General features: G+C 40.7%; 1 protein-coding gene across 1 annotated transcript; it reads left to right on the forward strand.

Annotated features, from left to right (window-relative positions):
• Nucleotides 1–2871: 2871 nt before the first annotated feature.
• MIS18A (MIS18 kinetochore protein A) lies at nt 2872–12778 on the forward strand. Its single transcript, XM_021678007.2, has 5 exons — nt 2872–3217; nt 5649–5715; nt 9434–9556; nt 11823–11919; nt 12698–12778. The coding sequence occupies exons 1-5, from the start codon at nt 2872–2874 to the stop codon at nt 12776–12778; spliced, it is 714 nt and encodes a 237-aa protein (XP_021533682.1).
• The last annotated feature ends 1132 nt before the right edge of the window (nt 12779–13910 follow it).

Raw genomic sequence — 13910 nt, forward strand, 5'->3', positions numbered from 1 at the left:
CTCCAGGACAAGAATTGTTACCCTCCTCCTCCAGGTGGGACATGTAGGTATATTCCTCTAGTGGGGGAAGGGTGTGTGGCTGGCCCTGCTTTCTTCTTCATCTTACCTGTTCCCTGCTATTCCCATTCCTGGTCTGAAATGGGGGACAAAAGGGACAAAATGGTTTTCACTTGAATTGGTTCTATCATAACCTGGTTTTGTACCTCTGGCCTGGCATGGTTAGAACCAACTCTCTCCTGGCCCCTCAGAATCTCTCTGCACTCTCACCCCCAGCTGCTCACCGACACCCAGGAAGGTTTCACATTTGGATGCTCACTTCTGGAGAATCTTCATCTTTCCAGGTTATCTCGGGCAGAATTTAAGATTCCAGGTGGGAAGTTTGAACCAGCAAACTCACATCTGGTTGACAACCTATCTGGCTTATTGTGCCACCAAAACAGCTCAACAGCCCGACTCTCTTGCTGGTCACTGTATCCCCAAACACCTGGGAACCCACAGGCCCTGCAAATGGTTCCTCAGAGTCTCCTCTCAGCTGAATTGAAGCGAGGGGGCAGATACCCTCCGCCTTCTCTACTGGAGAGAAGTTGAACTCACAGCCCAGCCCGTCTCCAAAGAAATCCTTCTTATGAAGTCATCTTGGTCCCCATTTTCTCCAGTCCTTAATATTGCCAAGATGTGGGAGGCAGTTTAGGGCAGGAGGGAATTAACTCTCCAACATCCACTCTGAGGATCCCTCCAGGGGAGGGAGGCAATCTGTCTCACACATGTTCTGGTATGCATTTTTACCTCATCTTGGAATCTTGGTCAAAATCTCAATTTTAACATACTGTATCAGACCGTTACATACACTTTTAGTTGCTAGATAAAACAAAACAGTTCAAACCATCTTCCACTATAAAGAGGATTTGTTGGCTCACATAACTGAAAGAGTCCAGAGGTTGCGCGCTCAGTTTCTCTGTGATTTCTCAGTTCTGCCCTTCTCTGTGTTTTCAAGATGGCTGCCTGAAGCAATCTGGGTATGTGCTTCTTTGTTCATACCCAGGGAACAAAGAGGACATCTCTTCCCTCAACCACTGAACAAGAGTCTTGAGATTTACTCTGACTGGACAAACTTGATAACTTAGGTCAAGCTGTTAACTTGAGCCAATCCTTATCACCAGCAGAGCACCATGTGCTGATTGGCTCAAGTCTTGGGTAGGAGCCATCTGCACAGTGATTATGGAAGAGAGATGGGTTCCCCTGATTGGGTTAAACCTCTGGGGATCCATTCTGGGAATTAGGGATGATGTTAACGGACATGAGGGTTGGACTCAACTTTATGCAGATCTCCCAGCTGTGTAACTAAGAGGAAGGGTTGGAATGGTTGTTCAGGAAGCACCTGCCACCACCCAGTCCAAGGTCATGTTACTCAAACATCTAATTTTGTCCCCACATAAAATATGGTTTTGTGGGGTTCTAAATATTTTACATTCATAATACAAACATAGTTGTGGGGTTCATTTTGCACTGGGGCCAACTTCTCCATTAGGCACAGTGCCTAGGGCCCATGGTATTTTTACAGCCCATGAAAATGTTTAAATTTCTTTTATTTTTTAAAAGATTTTATTTATTTATTTATTTGAAAGAGAAAGAGTGAGCGAGAGAGAGAGCACAAACAGGGGGAGCGGCAGGCAGACGGAGAGGGAAAAGCAGACTCCCCGCTGAGCAGGGAGGCCGATGCGGGACTCGATCCCAGAACCCTGGGACCATGACCTGAGCCAAGGGCAGATGCTTAACCGACTGAGCCACTCAGGCGCCCCAATTTCTTTTAAAATCAGAAGAAAAAAAGGAACTTTAAGGCCAAAGAAAATTTTTGAACATACAATATTTATATATTCATCTTTATAGTAATACAGTTGTAAAATATAATTTGTCTTATAATTAGAATTATTATTAATAGGGAAATGGGCCTACTAAGGCAAAAGTGCATGGGTGAGAAACTGATCAGGCAGCCCCTCTTCGCTTTCCTTCTTTACTGTGATATCCCACCACAGAATTTAAGTGTTGACAATAAGAATCCAAAGTCTGAGGCAAGGAAATCATCCCTTTGAATTCCGAGGTTACTACCCATTTACTTAAAGAACAGATATGGGTTTTATCAATGTTGTACGGGAGATATTACAGTAGTCCAGGGAGGTCAGGCTTGCTTGCACACAAAAAAGGAGGGAAGGCAATTTTCCTCCAATTGGAGGCTGTGACGTGGACACGGCACATTAGAGTTAAAGCATTTTCAAGCCTATCATCTCACTTGATCCTCGTTAACAACCCCGGTGCGGTACTGACCCATTTAATCCATCAAGAATCAGACTCAGGGAAAGCAAATAGCCTTTCCACAGTTTGCTCCATGGTTACCACTTCGTGGCACACCGACCCACTGAACTGGATTTGTGAAGACAGGGCCGAGAAATCAAAAGTTTTAACCAGCTTCCAGGTGACTCTTAGGCACGCTAAAATTTGAGGGGCTGTAGCACGGGGGGTGGGGGAATGAGGCTGTAGAAAGGTGTGTTCCCCAACTCCTCTTCTCTGGGCGGGGTGTGAGGCGGCGTATTCACTTTAGTAACTAGTAAAGGGGGCCCAACACCGCTCCCCAAGTAGACTGGCCGCCAGACATTTCCTAAAAATGGAAAATCTTGACTCAGACGCAGAGATAAACTATTGCGGCTCAGCTCGACAAGGAGCATGCGCACTAGCAGGTTGCCCGCTGTTTGTTCTCCTGCAGGCTCCGCCCCTCAGGCCACGGCCCCCCTTCCGGCCTCCGCCTCCTCGCCCCGCCCCGCGCAGGCGCCGTCGCGCATTTCCCGTGGCGCTCCGCGGCGCGGGAGATTTGCAGGAATGGCGGGCTCTTGGTCATCTAGTTGTTGCAAAGGATGCTCTTCTACGAGCTGTGCGTGTGGCGGTGACAAGGGCAAGTGGGGCGACTCCTCTCTGTTGGGCAGGCGGCTCTCGGAAGATTCGGGCCGTCACCAACTGCTGCGGAAGTGGGCAAACATGTGGAACTCCGTGAGCGGGGACGCGTCGGTGGCCTGTGTAGAGGGGACGCGACGCGAGGAGGCTGCAGAACCCGCCGAGGAGGAGGACAGGCCGCTGGTGTTTCTGTGCTCCGGCTGCAGGCGGCCGCTGGGCGACTCGCTGAGCTGGGTGACGAGCCAGGAGGACACCAACTGCATCTTGCTGCGCTGTCAGTTGCCGCGCCTGGGTGGGATGTAGGGGCGGGGGTGAGGGGGTGGGGAAGAGCTTGGGGCCGCCTTCTTTCCAGGTGTGCTTCACCTGGACGGCCCGGGAGGAGAAGGGGCGGGGGTGTTTTGGGGCTGTCCAGGGTTTTTAAAAGCGGAAAAATCTGAGAAGGTGAGCTGTCCCAGGAAAAGGGGAGGAGGAGGGTCACCCCTGCACCTTGGGCTCACGAGTGATGGGTCCTTTTCTGGGGTTCCCCCAGCCCAGAAGAGCAGCGCTTCAAACGGCATCTTTGTGAGCATTGCTCAGTAAAAAATGGCCTACTACACTGTAAGCATTTGGGGTGTTGCCACTCTGTATTACTCCCCACAGAAATTAACTTAATTCGTAAATAATATTGTTAATGGTTTATTTAGGAAATTAAGCTTTTCAGTTACCTGATTCCTGCAGGGGGATGTCAGAATTGATTTTTCTTATCTTATGAGTTGTGTTAGTGGATGCCTTTATTCTGAAGTGTTAACAACCATAGAGTTGTCAGAACACATTTCTATCAATTTTTTTTTAAAGGAAACTTTTAATAAAAACAACAATCTCTTCAAAATTGGAGAGGAAGAGTTAATAGTAAAAAAAAAAGTCAAGAAGGTGGCTTGAGTTCTAGCTTCTAATACTGGCTCTGCCAGTTACCTGTATGTTTCTCTGTTATTCTCTCATATTGTTGATTTCATAGTATTTATTTAGGGGAGTGGTTCACATGCTTTTCTGAATGGGTGTAAAAATGGCTATTCTTTTTGGACTTGTGGCTTTCAAGATGAAATTTATGCTCTCAATTCTATAAATATTTTGGCAGAAATTCACCAGGGAGATACTGTTAATCCTTCCAATCTGTGTCTGTTTTTTTTTTAATGATTATAAGCAATTTTATTTATTTTTAAAGATTTTATTCACCCATTTGACAGAGAGACAGCTAGAGCAGGAACACAAGCAGGGGGAGAGGGAGAAGCCCGCCTCCCGCCTAGCGGGAGCCCGAGGTGGGGCTCCATCCCAGGACCTTGGGATCATGACCTGAGCCGAAGGCAGATGCTTAACGACTGAGCCACCCAGGTGCCCCCTGATCTGTGTCTGTTGATAGAGGTCTAGATTGTTTCCAGAGTTGCTGCCATTAGAACAGCATGTACGTGGGTTGAGATTTTTGATACTGTAGGAGAATCTCTTTTTTTTTTAGTAGGCAAGAAGTAGTATGTTTGGTGTTAAATCTTTCATTTTGCTTGTACTTTCTGTTTTTACAGCCTGTTTTCTATCTTTTGCCGCATGCTTTTTCTTTTTTCTTTTGTTTTATATATAAAAACACTTCTGTTATTTACTTTTTCTGTATCAGTTTTTAAGTTTTAAAAACTATCAGCTTTAGACAATTTGATTTACTCCCCCCATTCAGCACTGCTGCCATGAAAGATAATGAAATGAACTCTTGGGTTAATTTCTATTCCCTCCTGCCTCAGTTTGAGTTAGTTTGATTATTTTTACTTTGTCAAGGTTTATAACATTTAAGTTCTGTTCTGTAGCCATAGCATGGTCATTGAACCTTAATGTAACATTTGTATGAATTTGTTTTTCAACTCTAGGACTCTTATTAATACAAGAAAGCTTATTAATAGCGTTCTCATTTCTGAGTTGTTTATTTCATTATCATCAGTAGACCCTCTGCACCCTCCCTCCCCAATCCCCAAGAAAACTTCAATTTTGAGTGGTTGAAAATGTCTTTCTGTTCTCTTTTACATGAATGGCAACTTGACTACACATACAATTCTGGGATCACGCTCTTTGCTTTTTCCTGGCAGGGAGCAGCTAGTGCAAAGGCCCTGAGGCTAGTATGGACATTTTAGGTGTGATGTCCCTTCTTCATTTCCCTCCATCTCCTATCCCTTCATTTACTGTATCCTGGACCTGGATCCTCTGGGAATGTTTCCTGCTTCTGGGGTCAACTGTGACCCCATCCAAGTCATGGTCTAAATAGAAGATTTTTGTCCAGGTCCCTGAGAGCTCTGCATTTGAAACCTGGGGATGTATACATTGGCTTTTAGCATCTTTCTTGGGTTTATCCCAATTTTATTACACCTTACAGGTATTCTTGGTAGTCTGTGATTGAGGTTCTAATTGTTCCAAGTTTTACTGGCAGTTGAATTTTCCCCTCTAATTTTACTCATTTTATTAACGTCAGTGGTTTTCAGGGAAGAGAAAGAAATAACTCTCAGTCTGCCATCTTTTTTCCAGAAGAACTCTGTACATTTAGTTTTGAACCACCTTTGTGTATATGTGACTCTGGGCTCTTATTTTTTCTGGTTCTCTCAGTTCTAAAGTAAAAATTGAATTAGAGGTTCTCTAAATATCTGCAGGTGTATTATAGCAAACCACATTAATACATTATTGTTACTTTGCTCTAGGTGTTTCCTGTAATGTTTCTGTGGATAAGGAACAGATACTATCCAAACGTAAAAATGAAAATGGTTGGTGAGTAAGGCTATTATCTGTGTGAATATGTGTATTAGAGAAAATGTTTATTTTTCAACTAAAAGTCTTTAATAAGATCATTACCAGTAAGATTAATTGGGATAAAACTTTCTTCGTGGTGATCAGTATAGAATCAGTCATTTTAATGTATCAATTCTTGAGTGATGGTGGTCGTTTTTAGATACTGAAAGAGTTTCTAAATTTCTAGAGTCACATTCTGACACTCTCTTTTGGGTCTTTGGGCTTAGTGCTAAAGCAAATTGAAAATAAAAGTAGAAAAAGAAAATACCTGTATCATAAAATCTCAACCAAAGTGTGCCTTAGGCCAACGCTCCCTACTTTTTTTAATGTCATGTTACGCATAGAAAATGCTGGTATCACACTCACACGCATGGATGGACATGTGGCCTGTTGAGGTAAACAGACAAGGCTGCACGAGGCCAGAAGCAGCCAGCCTGGGGGCTCCGGCAGTCCCAGGCCCCGTGCTGCCACTCCAGCGGTAGAAGGGATCACCATCTTGGCGTACCTGCCACCCATTGCTATAAGCGGCATCCTCAGTAAACAGAATGGGAGGCTCTGCCTTATATAATTCTTGCCCAAAATGTGTCTTAACTGATCTGTGAAGTAACTTTAGGTGGTATACAGACGACTAAACAGAAATTAATAATCATGTATGTTTTTTTAATGTGTGTTTTAAAAATACTGGTTTTTCATTTTAAAGTAATGCTGGAGTTTCCTTTTCAAATAAAGTGTATTTCAATTTAAAAAATCACTCTTTTTAAGGAGAATTAACAACAGTACAGGTAGTACAGGATGTGATGGAAACGGTGCTGCTGGCACGCAGGCGACCTCAGTTTGGAAAACCAGCCTTAGATCATTTCTCCTTCTGTAGATGAAGAAAGTAAGGCCTGGGGAGATTAGAAGTTTGCTAAAACCACAGGACTGTTTAGTAGTTAGAGCGGGGATGGTGCCTGTGTTTCTCCATCCTTCTTGCAAAGTGTTCTTTCTTCTCTCTTTCCAGTTTTAGTCATTTTGATGCCACTTTCACCAGTTTTGCCATATCCACATACCAGCTTTGCTATCATCTACTTAATACCTTTCATTACATTGACTCAGGATTTTTATTTAAATTTATTTAAAAAGGAATCTAATATATTACTGCCATATTATTTGCTTGAACTAGAAATTAACCACAATGAAAACAAATGTTATTAAACTCTAGCAGAGATGCTATCAGCTGGCTGGTTCTGAGCCTAAGGTCTGTTTTCTCACTGTTAAAAGATTTGCAGCTGTGAGATTCTAGTTAAAGACTTCCTGGCACTTGACTGAGACTTTCTTCTTTTTATAATCAGGATTGATAGGGAACTGAAAAGGGGAATTGACTCCTAACTCTGGGAGCCAGTGTTATTTAGTCCTGTTTACTGGTGTCACCTGAATCCATCATTTTTGCCACGTAAATTCAAATTCAAGACATTCACTAGGGTCCCATATTCCACACTTGGGGAAATACCGTACTGCCTTGGGATGCTCGTAAGTTTTTGGTAGGCCTGACTGAATAGCCACCTGAGCCGTCCGGCAGCCGGCCAGCAGCATTCGTGGGTTTTAGAAATGTGTCGTGAAGGTAGCAGCGCTGTTTCCTGGGTTCTTTGTGTCATTCGTTAAGGTTCTTACACACTAACTCATTTCTGGTCGAAAAATCACCCTAGGATTTCCAGCACTGCTTTCTCAATATTGTTGTTCAGCGTAAAGGGTGAGTTCTGGCCAAATCCTTGCCAGCGGTGAAAACAGAAAGACATTGCAATAAGTTGCTACTCTCTTCATTGTTCCTCAAGACCACTCTGGAAGTGTGAATGGGTTTGCGTGTATTCGTCAGTGGTGTTTACTCTGATCTGGGTAATTTGGGATAAAACAGTGTTATCTCTTGACCAGTGTTGTATCCTTTTTGGTTGATTACACCGGCATTATATGTTGGTTCACAATCTTGGTAATTGTGTATGGCCGCCTCATAAAGATTATGAGGTTCGAGATGTAGTATGGACATTTTCCTGTTCACTGTTGGTAGTATGGATAGGGTTCCCTCCTGGGCTTTGCTAAGAAATATAAAAAAATAGATATATATAAATTTAAAATACTAAAAAATATATAAAATATGTTTTTCAATATAAAAACATGGAAGCTTAATATATGATCAGTGGCATATTATCTAGCTAATTATATCACCAGTAAGAACTTATAACTTATTGGGCATTTTGTTCTTTGTTCCATATGTAGCTGCAGTAGTTAAAAAAGTCTCTCAGTATCTTTAGGTAAACAATAATGCAGTCTATAATATGTTGTTTGAGTTTTGGTTGGCTCCATATTTTTGATAACAGGAATAGCTCTGTAGTTATCACAAGTGGCTCAATACCAATAGGAATTATATTATTCTTTTGAAATAATAGCTATCTTTTGTAATGTATGTTATATTATGATCACTAGATTTAGATCTTCAGTTATCAATTTGCTATGTGTTGGGACTGTAATTTATTATAGATACATATAGAATGGCAAATTTGGATAGGTCAACTTGACAAGGCATTTGGGTGACTGGATTCTAAGATTTAAAGAAGATGTGAATTGACTTTGGTGGGGGAGATTATATTCAAATATGCAGAGCCTGAGTTGAGAAATAACTAGAATGAAGGAAGAGTTATGTGGAGAACTTGGATCATTAAGTAAAATATTTGTGAGTTGCCTGTGTGGAACATATCCGTAGTGGATAGAAGAGTGTTAGGTCAAAGTATAATTAAAAAGAGAAAGGCAACCCTAACAGACACGTGATGAGCACACGTCAGAGATTTATTTAACTCATTACTGAGGGAGTCAGAACATGGCAAAGCTGGTTTAGAGAAGGATGCTCTCTGTAGAACAAATCTAGTTACTGTCCTATAGGACAGTAGAGCCTCAGCCTTTGAGGTTACCTTTTCTACTAGCAGAGAACATTTGCATCTCTACCAGACTAAAATTATTTATAATTTTACAAATTATCAATCTTATTAATCTTCTTTCTGTAAGTTATCATCTAACTTCAGAGAGTCTGGGCCCTAATCAATAGTAAGTAGTGAGCAACCAGTGTTACCTTCCAGTAGAACAAAGTATGGCCCACGGGCCAGGCACTTATTTTTGTAAATATATTTTTATTGGAACACAGACACGTTGCGTATTCAGTTACGTATTGTCTGTGGCTGCTTCTGTGCTATAATAGTGGAGGCAAGTCATTGCAGCAGACACTGCATGGCCTACAAACCTAAAAGATTTGTTCCCTGGGTCATTACAGAAAAAATCTGCCTCCCTGCCCCAGAGTGTTAATGATTCTTGGTGGGTTTGTTGGACAATATGACATTAAAAGGGCATGTGGAATCCCTATCTTATTTTCAAATTTTAGATAATTTTTCTTAATACCAGATTGAGGCATTTACATTCTAGAAAAACACCACATCAGTGTCTTCTCTTGTCACTTTTCTGTATGTCCCATGTCACTAGGTGCTGAAGGCACTGTAGCCTGGAGGTGACTGTCTACATTTCTAATATCAACATTTTACTATCATTTTTTCCTTCTTTATACATATGACTTAGTAGGGTTGGAATAACATATTTTAGCAACTTAAACGTTAAGCGTTTATGGGTTGTAACAAGTTGCTACTTTGTTTGCTAAAGCAATGGCCCTTCTTCCTTGCAGCATTCTGGAGGCTTTGTCCTGCACAGGATGCTCACTCAGGCTTGGCTACATATACAGGTGCACACCCAAGAACCTAGATTACAAGAGAGACTTGTTTTGCCTCAGTGTTGAAGCCATTGAAAGGTAAGTGTGCTAAATAAATGGATACCTCATAAATGATTTCTCGGAGAGTTGTTTGCAGAAAAATTGATAATGAAAACATCAGAACTAAATCAACACTATTTGGTTAAAATATATTTTCAAGTAATAATTTCTGACAATAAAGCCAGTGTGATTTTTTTTATTTGTTTTGACCTGATGTATTTGGTATTGGAAAATCAGACATTCTAAATTGTAAGGAGAAACCACTGTGAGAACATTTTTCAGAGTAAAAATAGGTTCAATTTTCCCTAAAAATTGAATTTAGTTTAATAGGATTTTTTAAGCAGTTGTGTGGATCAATATGTGTCGTCCATTTTATTACCTGCCCCCCCCCCCCCGCCCCGGTTTTTAGCTGCCTAGAATATCATGAAGAATTAGGAATTTCAAAACTGATTAGGAACGAAGTCCCTTTGGTGTTCTAGAAAAGCAGAAATACAAAGTCCAATTAGTTTCTTGCGTCTGGTAAAGAATCACCTGTTTTTTCTGAGGGATGCAAGGAGGTGCCTTCAGTCTCCAAGATTTCTATAGAAAGTAAACGTTTGGAAACAAGGCAAATAGGAGGCTGATGACAGATGTCAGTTAAAGAGTTTCAGGTAGCTTTTATTTATTTATTTATTTATTTATTTATTTATTTATTTATTATTTTTAAAGATTTTATTTTAAAGAGAGAGAACACACGAACAGGGGGAGGCATAGAGGAAGAGGGAGAAGCAGGCTCCCCACTGAGCAGAGCGCCCGATGTGGGACTCGGTCCCAGGACCCTGGGATCATGACCTGAGCCAAAGGCAGACGTTTAACCGACTGAGCCATCCAGGCCCCCAGGAGTTTCAGATAACTTAATGGCCTTCTAATTCATGAGCCTTTTTAAATAGGAAATACAAAATTAAGTAACTCATCTGACCCCAATGTATTTTCACTTATCCTGCAAAAGATGTAACCCTCAAGACTTTAAAGATGCCTAAAATCCTTATATATCAGGAAAGAAGAACAATTGAAGAAGAAAAGAATTTTGGGACTCCTGGGTGGCTCAGTTGGTTAAGCAGCTGCCTTCGGCTCAGGTCATGATCCCAGGGTCCTGGGATCAAGTCCCGCATCAGGCTCCCTGCTCAGCAGGGAGCCTGCTTCTCCCTCTGCCTGCCACTCCTCCTGCTTGTGCTCTTTCTCTCTCTCTCTCTCTGACAAATAAATAAATAAAATCTTTAAGAAAAAGAAAGAAGAAAAGAATTTTAATGCCAAGGAAACTGGTTGGTTTTAGAAGTATTTATTTACAGTTTTGGGGTTTTTTGAAAGATTTTATTTTTAAGTAATCTCTATACCCAATGTCGGCTCAAACACATGACCCCAAGATCAAGAGTCACATGCTCTAAGGACTGAGCCAGCCAGGCGCCCCCATTTACAGTTTTGTAAATTACTCAGTGCCACTTCATTTCCCACCTCATCTCATTTTTCTTTCCTAAACAGGATGTTAATTGCCTTCTGCCATTTCGCCTTCCATGCCATTTTTTAGAAATAAAATCACTAAGGCTTCCAAGGGAAGCTTGACCTTATTTGACAAAAGAAGTGACCTGCTGAAGTTGCTACATGTGATGAAAGACTTTGGAAGAAATGCAAATTAATCAAGTTTTCTTTTCGGAGAAATACTAGCCTCTTCTTTTTTCCCATTTAGATTTACTAGGTTACCAACACTGGGCCTGTTTTCCTTGTTTCCAGACCAATATTTATCTTATCTCATATTTTCTACACCACAGCATCTCCTAACTCCAGAGAGCAGAGCAAAACATAACTTGGAGGATAACTGTTGGCGTTGCCAAGTCAAAGTAACTGAGAATTGACCCCATACATTATTTACTAAAAGTCAAATTTGAAAGTACACATGTTCCCAGCAAGTTATAGAAAGCAAAAAAGCAGGGGCTTCTTCAGGATCTTTTAAAACTTTTTAATCATAGAATTTTGAACTATGAGTGTGACTGTTTTGCCACTCGGTTAACTAAAGAGTAAGTTTGTGCCAGTAATGAAGTACTTAGAATATTGGACAGTATGTAGGAATGCCTGGACCAAGGTGTTATGGAGAAAAACTTGATTTTATGTGGTACAACTTCCTATGTGGTTGCTATTAACAAAAATAGTTATTTTGTGTTCATTTGGTACAAATATATAGTGTAAGATAGAGTTTTAATGTTATTAACTAACATGATTTTCATATTTGCCCCCTTTTCATATTTTAACTTTGTACCGTGTTATACTGCAGTTATATTTTAGGGTCCTCGGAAAAGCAAATTGTGTCAGAAGATAAAGAACTTTTTAATCTTGAAAGCAGAGTTGAAATAGAAAAGTCTCTAAAGCAGGTAATTCTGTACTTTTTGTATCTTTGTATGTTCCTGTTAGTGAGCAAGTGCTCCTCCACAAATAACCCTCAGAGCGGCACCTGTTTTGATCTTAGTACTTTCCTGGTAAGAGGGTGCTTATTTTATCTCAGTTGTTAGTAAAGTTGATTTTGGGGGTTAGCCAAACTACAACTTAAGCTAAAGCTTTATCAAAAAAATTATAAGACCTTTCATGTCTCATCAAAATCATATATATTCTAAAACTAGTAAACTGTATTTCATTTGATTCAATTCTTATGGTATAAACAACCTGCAAATGTTTTTGAATGTTAACATCTTCTCATGGCCCGATCGGCAAGATACCCATGAGTGTATAAAAGAGCTCTACGTTAGAGGTTGAGAACTACTGATAATAGAATGCTGCCTTATCGGGGTGCCTGGGTGGCTCAGTCGTTAAGCGTCTGCCTTCGGCTCAGGTCATGATTCCAGAGTCCTGGGATCGAGCCCCGCATCGGGTTCCTTGCTCGGCAAGGAGCCTGCTTCTCCCTCTCCCACTCCCCATACTTGTGTTCCCTCTCTAGCTATCTCTCTCTCTCTGCATCAAATAAATAAAACCTAAAAAAAAAAAAAAAGAATGCTGCCTTGTTTACATAAAATTTAGTTTATGCCTCTAAATAATTTCACGTGTAATGCATAACACTCATAAATTTTATTAATGATACATATTTTAATCATTTAATCATGTGTGATTTTAATTATAATCCTATGTGTATCTGAAAATATTTTTTCAATTCAATAGATGGAAGATGTTTTGAAAGCATTACAAACAAAGCTGTGGGAGGTTGAATCAAAATTGTCCTTTACCAGTTGCAAAAGCTGAAATCTCTTCCACGTGCCCCGCTCTGGACTCCCTGCTGATGGACACTTCTTTCATATGTAGCAATTCTGGTTATCATTTGATTTCACCTAGAATGGAAGGAATTCTCAATGGCCGTATGTATATGTGGTATTCTCTTGTATTGATCAAGTGAGAAGGATTGTAGAATTACTTCTATGATATAGTCAGTGGTAAAGAAATGGTTGTTTCCCGAAGTTGAATTTCAAAGCCATTTTATGATACTTGCTGAAATTGGAATTTAGTAGTTTTTGCTTTGATAAGAAACCACCGTGATTTTCTGAACTGTTATCTCTGTATCGAATTCATTCTTCATTTCCTTTAAAAAAAATTTATTCAGGGCGCCTGGGTGGCTCAGTCGGTTAAGCGACTGCCTTCGGCTCAGGTCGTGATCCTGGAGTCCCGGGATCGAGTCCCGCATCGGGCTCCCTGCTCAGTGGAGAGTCTGCTTCTCCCTCTGACCCTCCTCCCTCTCATGCTCTCTGTCTCTCATTCTCTCTCTCGCAAATAAATAAAAATCTTAAAAAAAAAAAAAAAAAAAAAAAAAAAAAAAAATTTATTCACCTTTAATACTTTGGGAAATATTTAGTATTGAATGGCATGAAAATCTTAGAGGTTTTTCCACCCACTGTGTGATTGAATCTCTCTGAAAACAGAAACATAAAGCTCTCTGAAGAAACTGGTCCATTGAATTACTTGTCAGAACTGTTTGAAAACTTGCATAGGAGCGGAATAGCATGTATTCTGGTGGTAGTAGAATTCCACTTGATCTGTTTGTTTACTACTCTGTGCCCCACAAAATCTGGAGTAATATTTGAAGAGACTAGCAGTCATCTCAGGGTGGGATTCTGGGGAATTTTCAATCTTCTATAATGTGAGGCTATAGTAAGCATGTGCTATTTTTAAAATCGGGGGAGAATAAAGATTAAGACAAAGTATTTTAAGATTGATTTTTACAAAACTGAATTGTGGTATTTAACTGAACTCAGAAATCCTGAGGCCATGACTTCCACACACTTAACCTGCTGTGGAAAGCCTGCTCAGAGGCATAAATGTAACCCCAGATTTCTCCAGGCGCCTTTCTGCTTTTGGGTACAGATGAGGCCACATAACATTA

Source organism: Neomonachus schauinslandi, chromosome 1 (assembly GCF_002201575.2).
Source record: "Neomonachus schauinslandi chromosome 1, ASM220157v2, whole genome shotgun sequence".
Taxonomy (NCBI): Eukaryota; Metazoa; Chordata; class Mammalia; order Carnivora; family Phocidae; genus Neomonachus; species Neomonachus schauinslandi.